General features: G+C 35.7%; 2 protein-coding genes, 1 long non-coding RNA gene and 1 pseudogene across 4 annotated transcripts; 2 read left to right on the top strand and 2 right to left on the bottom strand.

The window, feature by feature from the left end:
• The first annotated feature begins 763 nt into the window (after nucleotides 1–763).
• LOC143901161 (uncharacterized) lies at nucleotides 764–3285 on the top strand (annotated as a pseudogene).
• A 683-nt stretch (nucleotides 3286–3968) lies between these two features.
• On the bottom strand, nucleotides 3969–13132 carry LOC143900989 (F-box/LRR-repeat protein 4-like). Of its 2 annotated transcripts, XM_077412845.1 has the most exons (7): nucleotides 12732–13128; nucleotides 5539–5751; nucleotides 5339–5444; nucleotides 4781–5246; nucleotides 4481–4697; nucleotides 4329–4391; nucleotides 3969–4206 (listed from the first exon to the last, which is right to left on the bottom strand). In XM_077412845.1, exons 2-7 carry the CDS (start codon nucleotides 5749–5751, stop codon nucleotides 4201–4203), a joined length of 1071 nt encoding a protein of 356 aa, XP_077268971.1. In that variant the 5' UTR covers nucleotides 12732–13128; the 3' UTR covers nucleotides 3969–4200. The 2 variants fall into 2 exon arrangements, with proteins under 2 accessions (XP_077268971.1, XP_077268962.1); XM_077412836.1 differs by having other exon boundaries at nucleotides 3969–4391; nucleotides 12732–13132.
• A 633-nt stretch (nucleotides 13133–13765) lies between these two features.
• On the bottom strand, nucleotides 13766–14299 carry LOC143899648 (uncharacterized). The gene is made up of 2 exons (XR_013257555.1): nucleotides 14170–14299; nucleotides 13766–13965 (listed from the first exon to the last, which is right to left on the bottom strand). It is a non-coding gene; the product is annotated as an uncharacterized LOC143899648 (long non-coding RNA).
• Nucleotides 14300–14848: 549 nt separating this feature from the next.
• Nucleotides 14849–18517, top strand: Bx42 (Puff-specific protein Bx42). Its single transcript, XM_077410056.1, has 8 exons — nucleotides 14849–14992; nucleotides 15198–15351; nucleotides 15493–15660; nucleotides 15730–16037; nucleotides 16135–16270; nucleotides 16403–16661; nucleotides 16776–17157; nucleotides 17255–18517. Exons 1-8 carry the CDS (start codon nucleotides 14976–14978, stop codon nucleotides 17463–17465), a joined length of 1635 nt encoding a protein of 544 aa, XP_077266182.1. The 5' UTR covers nucleotides 14849–14975; the 3' UTR covers nucleotides 17466–18517.
• The last annotated feature ends 81 nt before the right edge of the window (nucleotides 18518–18598 follow it).

Below are 18598 nucleotides of genomic sequence, written 5' to 3' on the forward strand. Positions count from 1 at the left end.
TCAATATGATAAATTTTGATAGAATTGTAGAGAAAAGTAGAATATAACCGGGTATCCCTTTTTTTATTTTTATTTTTTATTAAACCAAAAAAGGAGTATACATAGGCCAACCTAAAAACGCAGCCTATTGGTCGACCGGGTATCTCTATTTCTTCGTGACAAGTGCTGCTATCCTCGGTTAAATCGTTTTGTTAATTGTGTTAATATATACCCACGTGCACACGATATTTTTCTCTGGGAAAAGTGCAAAGTTTTCGAACCAGAAAATCGATATCGGAACAATAATAAAACGAGCCGTCGTATAGACTCTTTCTACACAGAGCATCTGTATAGAAAATCTCGGTAGTGCAGCACTGCATTCTGTACGTATTAGAGAGTATATCGCACTACTTTATACGGCGAAATGTACAGCCGCCGTGTTTATTATTCTTTTCGTGTTGAGGCAAAACCGAGTAAGGAAAACCGGGGACTAGAGAACACACGGGTTAGTTGTCATCATAAAGCTTAATATCTCACTTAATAGATGAAGTGGCATATTTTTCTCAACAGTGTAGGTTGCTTTTATCGTGTTAATCGGGTGTACGAAATAGCTCGTTTCAATAATATCGCATGTGATATTTACGAGCATTTTTTTTAAATTAGACGTGGTAAGTAAATTATTCTTACCTCTATTTTTATTGTCTATAAGTTGGTTTTTGGAATTATTAATCGTAATTTCTTTTAAGTCATAAGAAATATTATAGTTTTAGATAATTTTTCCTGTATTTAGTTAACCGTCATTACAACATAGATTATAAATATAATTTTTTTTGTTTAAAATGACCGTTCGAGGTAAGTTGTCTCAAATGACATGGGATTCAAAGTTTATGAGAATTACTATTCTTTTCTTTCTCTAAGTTTATGAGAGAATTGTATTAAGTATATTACAAAGTTCATGAAAATTATTAATTTTTTGTTTAATCTCTCCATGCTGCAATATATTATTAAGTTAAATCTACAAGAAACTGTGTCACTGACTTTAATAAAATATTAAACCAGGAATTATTTGTCGTATATTTCCTTTATATGAAAGATACGTGATAACCAATCTGGAGTCATGTGCATGAAAACCAACCCTGAGTATGGGCTGTAAAGTTGTCATATTTGCATGATTCTACTTAGAATTAACTTTTTGTGTATAAATATAAATAAGTCAAATATTTTTTTCTTACACCTAAAGAATGTAGCTGCATATTAGGTAGTAGTACAATATTATAAAATATTGCTACCATTTTTTTTAAATCAGTGTTTAAAAAATGTGACAACTAGCCTTGGTCTTCCTGACCCACATCTCCTACCCAAAAAAAAAAAAAAAAAAAAAAAAAAAAAAAAAATAATTTATCATTTGGTGAAATTAATTTGGAACAATTACTTTTACATTTACAACGAAATTGAAATTTATACAACACTAATCACAAATTTCTACAAATTTGTGAAAATTGTAGAAATTCATGGTAAATTGCAATAGAAGAAATACTAAAGAAATTGGACTTTTACATATATACATCAAAGTGCGCATGGAGTATATAAATACATGGACAATTGAACAATATAAGCGTTTTTTGACGATCAAACATATGATTCCGTCGATTCCAGAAATAGGTCAATGTGCGATTCTAATGAATAATGTTTTACGTGATGATAGTCCATCGATTAAGGCAATAAAATTGAATATACTTACTTATAACTCATTTCATGGTTCATGTACCACTGTTATAATGCGATTGTCTGAAGAAATTGTATCATCAAAATCCATTTCAGGTCATATATCGAATATGACATTGTTAACTGAGTTCTTGACACAGTACTGATGTGGGCTTGATCTTGGAAATACTCTTGTAGTAAATTGCCGGTTTGAAATTTTTTGTAATCAGATAAACAAAACTCTTTGTATGAATTTACTGCCATGATCAACAGAACTTTCAAGAAATTTGACATATTTTGAAGACTCGAGATTTGATAAGCTAGTGTATAAAGATGCATGAGGAATCAATCAAATTTATAGTGGAAGGAAAACCATATGTTATACCAAAAAAATCGTTGTGCGCCATCAATAGTAGTTACCTTAAGAATATCTGCCTTACACATGATGATATAAGGAAAAAGATATGACAAATGAATTAGTAACGCATAATGATGTAAAATCTTTTAAACAGATTTTATTATATATTACAACTGGCTCAATAGAACAACGTTATTATAACACGTTTAAAGATTTATTAACAGCAGCTGATAAGTATGATGTACCAAGTTTAAAATTAACGTGTGAACATTATTTGCTATACTTTATTACTATTACTATTACTATTACTATTACTATTACTATTACTATTACTATTACTATTACTATTACTATTACTATTACTATTACTATTACTATTACTATTACTATTAACAATGCTATAGAACTTATACAGTTTGCGCTTTCGTCTAATGCAAAATTTTTAGGAACACATTCGGCAAATTTTATTAAATTTTACCTAAAACAGATTAAGAATACTAAAGAATTTCAAGATCTACCACAAGAGAATTTAAATAAGATAATAAAATTGATTGAGAAAAGTAAATTACTTGAAGGCAGTACTCATCATTCTTTGTTACCGTTTAAGACAGATAAGGAACTTACATTTGCAAATATTGGAGTGTAATATTGCATGTAATATTGCAGTCCTAAATTCATAAAATATGATAAAGATATTTTTCTTATTTAATTAGTGTATTTTTTTTGTTACATATATTCCAGTTTTTAATTTTTATACAGTGTTTCTGAAAGAGCGTCCATTAATTACATGGCGCTATTTTTTGTCAAAAATTGAGTCAAAGAAATCTAAACCATTTTTTTTCTGTAATGCATAATTTTAATGCATAATCTATAGTCAATAATACATGAACACAGCATCTTTTTTGAGATTATTTTCTACCTTTTCTTTTTTTTATTTAAAATTTTTACTTATAAAAATATAGACATAGAGAATCAAGAGAATTTATGAATATTTATTCGTATTCATATAGTAGAGATGATTCCTTTAATTATTCGAAATAGTCACCAATCCATTAATTGATATATATCAATTAATAGATAATGGATATTCTAAGATGAGCAAATGTGGGTATTTTTCTTTCGCCTGGGCAACGAAATTGACATATTCCGTATAGTGATATGGATCAATATGTTGAAGATAGATTGTTTGCAATTTAGGACATTGCTCAAAAATTGCGAGACTACCATCAGCGTTCTCCGATAGGTACGCGGTAGGTACATCCAAGTATATTTGTTTTAAGTTCTTACACAGCGTCAGTTGTTCGTCGAAATTGCCCCCAAGACCCATCAAATTGACTTCTTCCAGGAATTGACAGGAGGAAAACAATCTATGTAAACTAAGCTGATCGATTCCGCCCAAATTATTATTGTTTGCGCTGCAACTAAAGCCATACTATTATTATAATTTTTGCAAAAAGAAAAACAACAATGTTTTATGATGTTTGCAAGAGATGTAAACATACAAATTTTGATAAAGAATATAATATTTAAAAGGAAATGTAGCACATACGTACGTCCATGAAATGTTCAGTTTTCGTAAATTCTTGCACTTAGCGAGGGCCTCAATACCTCGCGACGTAATAACACAGCCCTTTAAATCTATTATTTCCAAATCTGGACACGAATTTCCCAATTGTATTGCAACTGCATCTCGATCTCTGGAAAACGTTCCGTTGAATACTCCGTTTTCTACGTCCAAATTTAAGTTACGCATCCGGCGATTTCTTTGCAATATTTTACAAAGAGTTTCAGTTGCTACATTTATCCCTCTAAGGTTTAAATCCTCTAAAAATTCTAAATTTTCGAGACACGAAATAGGAACGTCTTCTAGTGCGTATTTCGGATGACCACAAAAACTGAGATCCAATACTAAAAAAAATATATATATATGTGTGTATTAGTCATACACAATTTACCTGTAATCTTAAATATTATATTTATTTATGTACATACCTTTTAACATTTTGCATGTTATGGACATTTTTAATAGAACTCAGTTATCAACAAATTGGCAGTTACTTAATCGTAAGTGCGTTAAACTCTTGCCGCAAATGTTGACAAATTTTTTGAAGTGCCCAACAGAAATATTGCTTGCTGTCAGATCTAATTGTTGTAAATATTTACATCTAAGTGTAAAGTAAAATAAAACATTGTGAATACAAAAAGATTTCGTATACCGCAAATTTCGTAAATTTAAACATTTAAAGAGAAGAGGATCTCTTGTTAAAATATTGAAGCGTTTATTTACTTGGCTCAAACGGCACAACGACCTTATATCCAAGTTTTTTAATATTATTAGTACCATTTCATCCTGTAAAGATAAAAAAAATTAATACATGAGATTATATTGTAATAAATATTGGTACGACTTACGAGAAATAGATTTCTTCGAATACTTACAGGAAGCGTAGAAAAACTGCTACATATTGATTGCTTTTGGCATTCTTTCGAATAGAGTTCAATATCTTTTATTAACTGATGTCGTAAGAAATGGTTCCTACAAATGTCTCTCTTAATAAACGGATTTCTATATCTCTGCTCAGAACGTCTCACATCTATTTCCTGTGAAATTTGCTTGTGCCCGAACTGGCTCTTGTTAAAACTCTTTGCTGTATTGCTGCAAATAACATATTAGAAAAATTTATTTTTATTATTAAGAGAATAATAAAGAAAGATTAAATATTACGATGATTATTATACCTTTTACAAATAACGCAGTATTTTGAGAAATTTTTTTGCAAATGAACTATATCCAAGTGGGCAGCTTCATAATCAGGTGTTAAATTATGGCTGTCTTCATGGCAAGGATACTTGCAGTTAATACTTTTTAACAGATTAGTCAAATTCAGTTTAGGACTTTTAGGTAGGACTAATTCTGACGTGCCAATTAGCTCCACAGCATCTAGGTGTGTGGAATAGTCCCATTGGCTGTACATAAATTGTAGTCTGAGTACATTGGTTTTGAAGTCACAGAACTTTAACGGCGGCGAAAATATCCGCGATGTCAAAGGAACTGCATTATTCTGAGGTGGTCCACTCCATAACAGAAACCAATGGTTCTTCCTCTGATCCCCTCCTCGAGCCCAAATTTCAGTTACATACCCAGGATTATATACTTCGTATATAGAGACTCTGATTGGATATACAGCTTTATGAAACAGGAGATCTTCAAAATAGAAAATTTAATTATAATTTTTTCTAAACATAAATGTATCTTCTTTAACAATATCTTATTTATCAATTTTAAATGTTACTTACAAAGATAATTACAATACATGTGGCTATCATCTTGTGGTGGATTGTCATATGAGCTTGTTATAGGTTTCTGCCATGAAGATGTCGAGATGTCGAAACCATTAGTTCTCTATATTAAAAGATCAAGAAAATATTGTAGTATAAAATTATAGATTATGATTACTTTTTACAAAACAATAATAGATATCAAGAAATATACATACCATAACAAGTGATCCTGAAAAATCTCCATAATTAGGAAAATTGGTAGGTGGTCCGATTATATTTTCAATAGTTTTCGATATACTCCAAGTATTCCTATAGTTATACTCTTTAACACAGCTATCGCTATTCGTTACATATTGATAGATGAAGTTAACATGATCTTCACCTGCTACGACTTTATTGATTGAATGATAGAATGCCATATTTTCCATCTAAAAAAAAAATTATACGGAGTGTAATAATCTTGAACTGTTCTTAGCATAGGTATGTTAAAATGCTATATTGTAATATGATACTAGCTCTAAATTCGAATTGTAATATTTTCTTAAAGTACAATGCCTCAGGATTATTTTGGGACTAAAAACTCGCAAGCATCTAATTTTTTGACGATTCTATAACAAATCACAGAACGCTTCGCGCGCGCTCCATGAGTTAATTAATTAATTTCAACGCTATGCAGCTAACACTAAATTCAAATCGTGATATTTTCTTAAAGTACAATGCCTCAGGATTATTTCGGCACCATAATCACGTAAGCACCTAATTTTTTGACAATTCTATATCGAATTACAGAGCTCTGTGCGCGCGCTCCATGAGTTAATTAATTAATTTCAACGCTATGCAGCTAGCATTAAATTCGAATCGTGATATTCTTTTAAAGTACAATGTCTGAAAATTATTTTAATACTATAATCATGCGAGCAACTAATTCGTAGACGATCAGGTGACGGAACTTAGTGCTCAGCGCCAATGGCTGGTCTAAGTTAATTATCGTAATTGTTTTACTGCTAGCAATAAACTCAGATTTGGAAATATTTTTTTCAAATCCAGTTTTTCTATGTGACTTAAAATTGTTTGTAGTTGTTTGTAGTAATTTTGTTTTTGTTTGTAATTCTGCCGTTTGAGTAATAGTTGCGTTTGAACTATTCGCCAAGAATGAACTTCGTTAATTATCGCAGTATTTCTTAATTTTATTTTTTTTATATTATTCAGAATCGTGTTTGTAGTTATTTGTAGTGATTTTACTTTCGTTTGTAGTTGTATCGTTTAAAAGTTACGATTGTTTAAACAATTCGCCAAGAGTTCACTTTGTTAATTATCAAGATTTCCCAAATCTGTTTTTTTCTATATGCTTCAGAATCGTTTGTAGTTGTTTGTAGTAATTTTACTTTTGTTTATAATTGTACCGTTTGAGCTACAGTTGTATTTAAACAATTCGCCAAGAGTAAACTTTGTTAATTTACCAATATTTCTTAATTTCGTTTTTTTATATGATTCAGAATCGTTTGTAGTTGTTTTTAGTGATTTTGCTTTCGTTTGTAGTTGTATCGTTTAAAACTTACGATTGTTTAAACAATTTGCCAAGAGTAAACTTTGTTAATTATCAAGATTTCCCAAATTTGTTTTTTTCTATGTGCTTTACAATCGTTTATAGTTGTTTGTAGTAATTTTACTTTTGTTTAGAATTGTATCATTTGAGTAATAATTGTGTTTAAACAATTCGCCAAGAGTAAATTTTGTTAATTATCAAAAAGGACTGATAAACAAGATCAAATTTTGCATCGCAATGGAACCTAAATCTATAAAATCTATAAAATCAAATCTATAAACATTCTTCTTTAAATTCTAAGAAATACGAACATAACTATCATTTATCCGAAATGGTGGAAAAGTTGCGAAAATAGTGCATTAAGATATTAGACTTTAATATTAGTTTACATAGAAACCAACTGTTCGCTTTAAAAGTATTTTTTATTTTTTTATATTTTAAAACATTTTTTTTAGTTTCTAATTTCTTTATTAATTTAAGATTTAATATTTAATTTTTATTTCAAAAGACGGATGTTTAGTAAAGGCATGTTGGGATGAAAAGGACATAATGGATAAAAAGAAAAAGAATTTATATAATTTGAAGAAAGGTTTTATAATAACAATGGTTAGAGCTCCGAAGTAATAAAAGAATTAAATAATGAAGGTAAAAATATACTGAAGGCTTAGTAAAAATAAGAGAACAGGACATTCAAGGGCAAATAATAAACATTAAAATAGTAGAGGCAAGTTATAATACAAGGTACAAAGAGATAGAGGCGAGCAACAAAACACCGAGTTATTTATTAAAAGCAAACTTGGATAAAGTAAAAAAACAGAAGATAAGATTAGAGCGATGGTAAAATTAAGGTGCGACAATTTAGAGGACACAAATAAATACTAGTTTGACGAAGAAGATACGAAGTGTAGATTATGCAAGTCAGGTAGGGACAACTTAGAGCATTATATAAGTGAGTGCAATATCACAAGTACGTGGTTTGAGAATCTAGGTAAAAATAACAAAGAGATATTAATAAACATATGCGATGATAAATTTAGTATGGAAAAAGAAAAAGTGTTAAATAGATTATGGAAAAGGAGAGAGAAATGTTATAAAAAAGATAACGGCTGTAAATAATAATGCATTGCGGCTGGCATGTAAAGAAGAAGGATGGTTGATGTGTGGATGGATGTGTGTTTTAAGTAGAATTGTAAACCAAGTCCTTTCTTGGCGTATAGCTGAAATAAAGACATATATATATATATATATATATATATATATATATATATATATATATATATATATATATATATTTAATTCTTTTCAAACAATCTCAATAAATTAATAATTACAATTAAAAAAATCGATAACAGTTAATTATTAGAAGCAAGTAACCAGTGTTCACACATGTTACCATGGAAGTAATACGTCACATATCGTGAGTTTCTTTTATGCGTGGCTAGACTAAGGGCTATTCCAGAATACGTTAGCTACTCATAAATGTCATAAATAAAACAGTATTGGTTCATATTCAACTTAAAAAAAAATTAAATTTTTTATAATTTGTGTAGAGCAGACAGTTGGTTTCTATGTATAAACCAATAATAAATTCTAATAGCTTAATACGCTATTTTCACAACTTTCCCACCATTTCTCGGATAAATGACTGTTATTTTCCTATTTTTTAGGATCTAAAAAAGGATTTTTAAAGATTAGTTTAGGTTCCATCAGAATGTGTGTGCAAAGTTTGGTCTTATTTACCGGCTTTTCTTTCTCAAATCTGTTTTTTTTTTTTAGTATGATTTACGATAATTTGTAGTTATTTGTATTAATTTTGCTTTTGTTTATTATTTAAAAATTCATATTACCTCGATTTTTTACTGTACAAAAATAAATAAAACACGAAATTATTCGTAATTAAATTCTCTACAATTTTTATTTAAAACATTTTTTGATTCGAGAGTCCATTTTCGAGATATTAGCGAAAAATGCGCGACGCGCGCGTACGCGTTTTCGTTGCGTCGCAAAATTACCGGTGTTTAAAAAAATTCTATCTCTGCTCTATTTGATTGTACAAACTTGAATAAAAAATGAAATTGTGCAGAATTTTATAAGCTACAATTTTGATATCTACATAAATTTCCGTAAAGTTGATATTTTCCGAGTTATTTGCGAAATGATTTTTTGGACCTTTTGGACCTTCCCCTGCCCGCAACGTAGCGTCTACACGTGGGGACTTTTAATATGTTGAATAGTATCCTAAAACAAGCCTGTTTACAAAGTTTCAGCCCAGTCAGTATTATTTCCTCCAAATTTTGTCATTTTACTGGGCTATAGTATACGTGACGTAAACTATAGCTTTTCAGTACTGGCAGTGAATATCGGAATGCAGCCGAACACCTACGCTGCTCACTGCGCGCGAACACTGAACATGACTGAACCGGAACAGTCTTGCATCATGCATGTGAAACAGTTGAGCGCGAGAGATTCTTAAAAAGAGCTAGACTAAGACGCACGGATTAGGTGCGTTATATACAAACTGTTGCGGTGTGAAGATCATATATTATTCATTTTTCTCGCTTGCCGCTAATCTTTTCTGTGTACCATAGTCAAACTTTCTAACAGGTCTGATTGTGCTTAACATGGATAGGCGCCACAGAAAAACTATCTTTCTACATTTCACTAACAGTTCAGATATAAATTCTGTCTCTTGTAAGGGGTAATAATGTATGCGCGCTGTAATTCACCATCCCTGGTTCTCCCGAAGTGGGAGATGGGTGATCTGCGCAAGCCCATCGATCCGCGATCCGCGATGATCGACGAGACCGAGCAAAGCTCGGCCTCGTTCTTTTTCGTTCATCTGGGGACTCCGAGCTGGCCACACCTCCGAAGGGCCCAGGCAGCTATCTCTGAATCCAGGCCTTGATACCAAGCCCGAACTGACTGCTGATCTCTAAGTAAAACACAGATCAGGATACTGCGATTGAACTGACTGCGGAGGTCAATACGGCCCGCCCAGAATTTATCAGAGACTTGAGAAAAAGGAAGCAAGAGTCTCCGGAACAAGCAAGAGAGCCAACGAGGAAATCGCAATATAATCTATCCCGAGCACACAGATGAGTATCTCACTGTGTCTAACGTAGTTTAGAATCGTGACCGGCACATGTACTCGGAGATTGTAATAACTCGAGCGCCACATAAATGTATCTCCCCATTTCATACGATGTGCCATTGATAAACAGCTAGCTTACTAGTAGTCTCTTAATTTCGATATATCCGCGTACATTTTATATATTGACAACTATCTTCGGCGTGAATAAGCGTAGCGAGCGGTAATTGTGAGTGAGTGCATATATTGAGCAAATGTGTGCGTGTGTATGAACGAGCGTGCGTACATAAGCGGTCTCCGAAGAAATATCGTTGCAGTCACCGGAATTCTAAATAAAACTGCGAGTACAATTAGATGAGTATTTCGATCGATGAATGCACGTCCCTTCCAGTGAATCGAGTCATCTTATTTCATGTTTGAGTAAGTTTTAAACAAAATAGATCTTACACTCTGTCATTTAAATTGATTAAGTGTAAGACATATGCGATATCACAGATTGGCTAATCATTTATCTACCTCAGTTAATTTTTTGCACCCAGAAAATTTTTACTGTACTTGCAAGACCATTGCATATATGCAATGAAAAAAATGATCTTGCAAGTACAGTAAAAATTTTCTGGGTGCAAAAAATTAACTAAGGTAGATAAATGATTAGCCAATTTGTGATATCGCATATGTCTTACACTTAATCAATTTAAATGACAGAGACAGAATTTATATCTGAACTGTTAGTGAAATGTAGAAAGACAGTTTTTCTGTGGCGCCTATCCATGTTAAGCACAATCAGACCTGTTAGAAAGTTTGACTATGGTACACAGAAAAGATTAGCGGCAAGCAAGACAAATGAATATATGATCCTCACACCAACAGTTTGTGTAACGCGCCCAATCCGTCTAGCTCTTTGTAAAAATCTCTCGCGCTCAACTGTTTCACGTCCATGATGCAAGACTGTGCCGGTTCAGTCATGTTCAGTGTTCGCACGCAGGCCGCGCAGTGAGCAGCGTAGATGTTTGGCTGCATTCCGATATTCACTGCCAGTACTGAAAAGCTATAGTTTATGTCACGTGTATTATAGATTTTCAGTACTGGTAGTGCATTGCAGTGAATATCGGAACACAGCCTTCGTTCGAGGGAGAACTCGACGGCCAAGTGGCGGAGACGACGACGACGACGACGATGACGACGACGACGGTGGATAACGGAGAGCTGCCGATCCACATCCGAGACTGATTTATTAGCACGTATTCTAATTGTGAAGTTGTTTTGTGTTTAATGTTCATTATAATCATGTCATATGAGATGGTTATTGAACTGACGATAATAATTGCAAAGCTGCTTTTTCTGATGCTAAACGCAGCCATTGCATAAGCGTTTAGCAAAAAAGCAGCTCTGCAATTATTATCGTCAGTTCAATCACCATCTTATGTGACATGATTATAATGAACACGAAACATAAAACACAAAACAACTTTAGAATACGTGCTAATAAATCAGTCTTGGGCGTGGATCGGCGGCTCTCCGTTATCCACCGTCGTCGTCGTCTCCGCCACCCGGCCTGTACGTTAAAAAAGTATACAATTAATTTAGCTACAAAAATAAGTTAGTTATGACATCTAGAATATGTTGTTATATTATCTCGCTGCTGCAGTTATAATCGGCAGCTATATTTCTCACAAAGATCGTTCTAGCTGTAGTATCGAAACTTATATTTATTCAATGCAGTGATAAACATTTAGTAGTTGGACCTCAATTTTCCAAAAGATATTACTAGAATGTTGCTGCTATAAATTCTAGATGTGGCAAACAATAATCTAACAGATACAAAAAATAGCGATATATTTTTATTGTGCCACCTAGAATTATTCTATCTACACTTGCAAAACATTTTTTTGAGATACTATTTCTGTAGGTCCACACAATACTGTTATTTCGTGGACGTTGGGACCCTCCACCATCTGGCACGGACGCGCGCACACAGCAGCGAACAGCCATGCACATGCACGTGTGCGGCGGCTGTGTGCTCGGCGTTCGGCTGTGACCGGATCTGTGCGTTGAATAATTTTCTTAAAATGTACTCACTCGTACGTATAAACGGTCGCCACTTCGTATTAACTGCGATTACAAAGAACGTTGATAGACTGCGGTTAACTTACGATTGCCGTGAAATACTTCCTCTCGATCCTCAGCTTCGTCGCACTTCCGCTGCAATAATGCGTTTTGGCGACTACGCTCTTTACGACGTCGCGCACTAGTATATTTCGGATTCGGAAGTTTTTGCTGGGATTCGGATTAATGAGGGCGACTTCGTAAAGGGCGTAGTCGACAAAAACGCATTATCGCAGCGGAAGTGCGACGAAGCTGAAGATCGAGAGAAAGTATTTTTCGGCAATCGGAAGTCAACCGCAGTCTATCAGCGTTTTTCGTAATCGCAGTTAAAACGAAGTGGCGACCGTTTATACGTACGAGTGAGTACATTTTAAGAAAATTATTAATCCATGGATTTTTTGATTTTGAGGAATAAATCATTATAATATTTAAACGCATCTTGATCCGCATTGTGACCCTTACAACCTCTTCGCCTCTTCCAATCTATATTTAATATATATTTTGTACTCTCGAAGTACAGGATTACAATGGGTAAAGCCCCGATTGCATCATCACGCTTCACTCGCGATTTTCGTATAAAAAACGATATATTTCCGAAAAATATTTACTTCCGAATGTGTTAATAAGCTTGTAATTCCTGCGGATAACGGTCGCTGCCGAATACTTACCCTACTCGTCGGATGTCGAACGATTAATTCACAGATCACTTGGATACGCGAGTGGACTCGACGACGGTTCGGCAGGAAAAGACCATCTAACAATGTGCATTTGCACACGTGGTGCAAAGGTTCACGAGAAAAGAACCTCGCTTCTCCCACTTCGGGCTCGCGCTTGCGCCGCGCACGGTCGGCTCAGACCTAACCCTTGCAGGCGCATACTGTAGCATCGTTCGGTTACAACCTAACTTAAAGACCATTGCACGTAACAAAGTTTTAGTCATAATTGTAAAGCCGTAAGAAAATAAACCAATCACAGTCGATTATTCTCCTCGAGCTCGAAGAATTTTTGAGTATAAATGGTCTATTTTCTTACGACCTTACGGTTATGACTAAAACTGCGTTACGCGCAATGGCCTTAACCTTACGACCGCCCGCTTCCTCTGTCGCTCCCGCGATGAACGAGCACAGTATAGGGTGTCTGGTAATAATCGCCGGACTTCTTGTATGCAAGTAAAGTGAGTTAAACCGAGTAGAAAAGTCCTCTATCATTTTGCGAAATTTGCAATGCTTATTGAAAAATTAATTGAAAAAGATCGGCCAATCCACGCGAGTCACGCGGGCAGAGAGGCGTTTCACACTCCCACCGTAACCCCCGTACTAGGCGCGCGGCGAAGCAGTAGGAGTAGGAGGGATGCTGCATGCTGCCGCTGGTTGCATTTCGGACAATCTTTCTGTCCACGGCTGTACGTGTGCGCTCGGCGTTCGGCCGGCTTCGGAGCGTGCTCGATCGGCTTCGGGCGCCGTCGCCAGCCGCCGCGAGAATCATGATATATATATATATATATATATATATATATATATATATATATATATATATATTGTATATATAATTTATAAATATAAAAATTGTAAATAAAACAAAATAAATATTTATTAACATAAAAATTATTTGTTAACGTAATACTATTTTTATTAATTAAGGAAGGAAAGGATTTTTAGGAGTCAGAGGAACAGGTACGCATAAATAAAATATATTACCTATATATATATTAATATTGTTATTTTATTTTAAAGTAAATTAAAAGAAGTACGTATGATATAAAAGTTATTTCTCATAATAATGAATTTGAATTTCCGTGATTTTTTTCTCTTCTCCAGCTTTGCCTCTGCCTCTGCCTCTGCCTCTGCCTCTCCCTCGCATCGCGTTATATACCGCCCGCACCAACGAGCTTAACGTTTCAGACTGTAACAAAAAATATATATTTTAAGTAAAATGACATTTTCGCGTATATATATATGTATATTGTATACACGTAAATAAATTTCATTATTAACACTTTGTCGAACGCTGTCACGTATGCGTCACATGTGATATGTGCGACTGTCGTTGCAAAGTGTTAACATTATTAATAATGATAAGAAATTATCCCATTATTTTAACACTTACGTTTAATACGATCGGCTGAGTCGCCGTCGGAGCCGTTGCTGTCGTCGACATCGTCGCCATGGCCATGGGCGCCGTTACGACCGCCGGGGTCGTCGTTGACGTCGTGGCTCTAGAGGCCTCTAGAGCCATGCACGACGTCAACGACGATCCCGGCGGTCGTAACGGCACCCATGGCCATGGCGACGATGTCGACGACAGCAACGGCTCCGACGGCGACTCCGCCGATCGAATTAAACGTAAGTGTTAAAATAATGAGATAATTTCTTATCATTATTAATAATGTTAACACTTTGCAACGACAGTCGCACATATCCTCGCACATATCACATGTGACGCATACGTGACAGCGTTCGACAAAGTGTTAATAATGAAATTTATTTACGTATATATATATATATATATAAATGCGTGGCAACGTCGCATAGCCGGCGAAGCAGCTACACGTCATAGACGGAGACAACCGAGACAGTAAATCGTATGTCTGTCCTTCTTTCCTCGCTCGAAGCTTGCCGAGCGGCGAGCGCCGGGGCCGGCCGAGCGCGACCGCCGCGGCCGCAGCATATCCCCTCTAACTGGCTAGTTCGGACACGAACCATTAGCACGGACGCAAACCATGTGCGGTTACCGAGCGAAACGACGTAGTTGATGCGCACTTTCTCAGGCGGCGCGTCGGAAAATGCGTCCCCAGTAAAAACCTAGGACTTGCCGCTCTCCGGGAGGGAAGGGGGGGTTTTCTCTGTTCTCTCTCACTCTCTCAGTTTTTCTCTAAGATCTTACAGTGCATTGATACAGAGAAGTCGTGTTCGATGATGTCTTTAACAAAGTAAGGGACTGTTACTTTTATATGTATATTTGTATATTTAATAAAACCGTTTCATTGCTGTTTATCATAATACTAAGTAATATAAAGGCGAGACGTTCTCTCTCTGAGATTGACTTGAAAACAGAAATCTTAACCTAAGAATCAGTGTCTAACAAGTAATTATCTAGTTGTAATAGTAGTTTTTTCCATTTTTCTCTGCAATTAGCTTGTTACCTGCCCCCACCCAAGTGGTGTGGGACAGGGAGGATGAGGCACGCGAACAAAAACTGCGCCAGAGGCCCGTCTCAGCGTTGGTCAAAGCTGTCGTCACCGCACCACCTTATGGACAGCGACGAGGATGGGTGCCACGCACTCCAGAAGTGAGTAATTGCTAAAGACTTGCACAAACAATCATTCTTTGTCAGCATAATTCAATTACTTTTGTGTTTTATGAAATTACGAATGATTACGGTTGGAATGTATGTACAATAGTACTTGGAAGTATGGTGTATGTTGCATAGGACTTTGGAGATGGAGGAGCCTTCCCTGAAATTCACGTTGCGCAGTATCCACTTGGAATGGGGATGAAGGGCAAAGAATCGACAAGCAATGCCCTGGCGATACAACTCGACGCTCAAGGAAAAGTAAAATATGATCTTATAGCAAGACAAGGTCATGGCAAAGATAAAGTAAGTTTCGATTTTTCTGCAAATATATTCTCGGACTAGCATTTTAGTCTATATTAATTTTTTTAATAGATTGTCTATAGCAAGTTGAGCGATTTGCTACCATCAGAAATTACAAACGAGGAAGATCCTACCTTGCAACGACCTGTTGATGACGAAATTGAAGAAACCACGGATAAGACGAAAAAAGCGTTAGAAAAGATAACGAGATCGAAGATTGCGGCGGCCATGCCCGTGAGATGTGCGGAGAAACAAGCTCCGGCTCAATATATACGTTATACGCCGTCGCAGCAAGGGCAATCATTTAATTCAGGCGCAAAGCAGAGGGTTATCAGAATGGTGGAGGCACAAGTAGATCCTCTGGAACCACCGAAATTCAAGTATGTAGAGCGAAAATATAGTAAGACGATCGTGAGAAATCGTACAAAGAACAGATACAATTACCGGATGTATTAATGTAAAGATTTGCGATTGCAGGATTAATAAAAAGATTCCGCGAGGACCCCCGTCTCCTCCAGCGCCTGTCATGCATTCTCCCACGAGAAAAGTGACGGTGAAGGAACAAAAAGAATGGAAAATTCCACCGTGCATAAGTAATTGGAAAAACGCAAAGGTATCTGCAAATATTTACTTCGTGCTGAACATCACGTATATCTCGCTACCATAAGAGAGACAACAATTAAATATAATTCGATAAATGTATTCGATTCTACCTAGGATTAAACAAAGCAATGTTATATTTCAGGGTTATACAATCCCGTTAGACAAGCGTCTTGCTGCGGACGGTCGGGGCTTGCAACAAGTTCACATCAACGAGAACTTTGCCAAGCTAGCAGAAGCTCTTTACATCGCTGACAGAAAAGCCCGTCAAGCTGTCGAAATGCGCGCGCAGTTAGAGAAGAAATTGGCTCAGAAGGAGAAAGAGAAGAAGGAGGATAATTTGAGGCAACTCGCGCAAAAGGCCCGAGAAGAGCGCGCCGGCTTGAAATCTGCCGCGACGCTAGGTTTGTATAATTGCCAATTGTTTACACACAAAATAAACAGCAGATAAAAAGAATATTTCTGAAAATTAAGACAAATATTCAAGTGATAAATAAATGCTTTCTCTCTTTCAACAGATAAGGCTGAAGAATCACGCGAGAGAGACCAACTCAGACAAGAGCGACACAAGGATCGCGCTCGCGAACGTAACTTGGCTCGCGCCGCGCCTGACAAACGGTCTCGTTTGCAACGCGAACGCGAACGCGACATCAGCGAGCAAATCGCTCTCGGCTTACCCGCAAAAAGCATTCCTAGTTCGGGAGAGGCGCAGTTCGATCAGCGTCTCTTTAATACCAACAAAGGGATGGACAGCGGTTTCGGACACGATGACGAGTATAACGTCTATGACAAGCCGTGGAAAGATGGCAATTCTATCGCTTCGCACATTTATCATCCCAGCAAGAATATCGATAAAGACACGTACGGAGACGATTTGGAGAAACTAGTTAAGACAAATAGGTGAGAATCTTTCTATTTTTGTTCACGGTAATATAAATGATTATGAGTGATTGTCTATAAATTTAAAGTTGCTATTGTTGCTTATTTTTTATTGCAGATTCGTCCCTGACAAGGAATTTAGCGGAGTCGATAGATCAGTCGCTCGATCGGGACCGGTACAATTTGAGAAAGACGAAGAGGATCCTTTCGGTTTGGATCAGTTCTTGAAACAGGCCAAGCGCGCCAGTAGCTCTACCACGACAACAACAAAGCGCAAAGATGAACGCGAACAGCGTAGGGACGATCGTGATAAACGTAGGAAGCATTAAGTATGTTTAATGCTTTCATATATCACGCGAGACATTCTTAAGACTCCTGGGCTCTTTCCCGACATCTCATGAGATGTGACGTCAGAAGCGAGAAATGTTGAGAATTGACACGTTGAGAATTCTTGCGTAGTATTTCCAAATAAAAAGATATTTGCTTAAAATAACACTACAGATCACTTCATCACACTTCGAAAATACTCCGAGTTGAAGTTAAGTCTACCCCCTTTCCCTTGACAGTTAATAAACAGCCGTAAAATGAATGTAATACGAAATCTAGTTATGCGCCTGCGCACAAGTCTGCATCGTATCACATTCGTTTTACGGCTGTTTATTAAGGCCATTGCACGTAACAAAGTTTTAGTTGTAATCGTAAGGCCGTAAGGAAATAGACCACGCACAGTCGATTATTCTCCTCGCGCTTGAAGAATAATCGAGTGTGAGTGGTCTATTTTCTTACGGCCTTACGATTAAAACTAAAACTTTGTTACGTGCAATGGCCTTTAACTGTCAAGGGAAAGGGGTAAACTTAACCTCAACTCGGAGTATTTTCGAAGTGTGCTGAAATGATCTGTAGTGTTATTTAAAGCAAATATCTTTTTATTTGGAAATACTACGCAAGAATTTTCAACGTGTCATTTCTCGCTTTTTTCTCACATTCCTCCAACATGGCTGCGACGAGTACCCAGGAGCCTTAAAAGTTTATTCCATTGTTATGGCACGAATCTTACTCCCTGAGCACGATTAAAAAAACGATTGGAAAACATAGAATATGTAACACAACTTATTTTTATTTATATACATATACATAGATATATAAATATATATATAAAGACATTACTTTTTAAATATAATTAATTATTAATCATTGTGAAGATGTATTGCACACTTCTGCTTTGGAATGTTAGGAAACATAGCAAGCAACCCTATGTTTTGTCATTATATTAAATTCTTGGATCGCATCTTGAGTATTCTTATTTTTAATTTGTATAAATCTAGAAAAGAATTTTATACAGCACACGAACCACAATTAATAAAACTTGCTGATATTGCTATGCCGTTGTACACTTCTTTTTCATGAAGCAAAATTTCCATGAAGACTATGGTAGCATAATGTGTATGAAAATTTTATCTTC

The sequence above is a fragment of the Temnothorax americanus genome, unplaced genomic scaffold (assembly GCF_048541705.1).
Source record: "Temnothorax americanus isolate GAGA-0224 unplaced genomic scaffold, ASM4854170v1 Scaffold10, whole genome shotgun sequence".
NCBI lineage: Eukaryota > Metazoa > Arthropoda > Insecta > Hymenoptera > Formicidae > Temnothorax > Temnothorax americanus.

Excerpts from the sequence above, each read along its gene's own strand:
- LOC143900989 (XM_077412836.1), bottom strand. The coding sequence starts at position 5,751 with ATGGAAAATATGGCATTCTATCATTCAATCAATAAAGTCGTAGCAGGT. Across the intron at positions 4,698-4,780 it reads TACTGCGTTATTTGTAAAAG|CAATACAGCAAAGAGTTTTA; the intron begins GTATAATAATCA and ends TGTTATTTGCAG. Across the intron at positions 4,392-4,480 it reads GCAGTTTTTCTACGCTTCCT|GATGAAATGGTACTAATAAT; the intron begins GTAAGTATTCGA and ends TTATCTTTACAG.
- Bx42 (XM_077410056.1), top strand. Across the intron at positions 15,661-15,729 it reads AAGGTCATGGCAAAGATAAA|ATTGTCTATAGCAAGTTGAG; the intron begins GTAAGTTTCGAT and ends TTTTTTTAATAG. Across the intron at positions 17,158-17,254 it reads AAACTAGTTAAGACAAATAG|ATTCGTCCCTGACAAGGAAT; the intron begins GTGAGAATCTTT and ends TTTTTATTGCAG.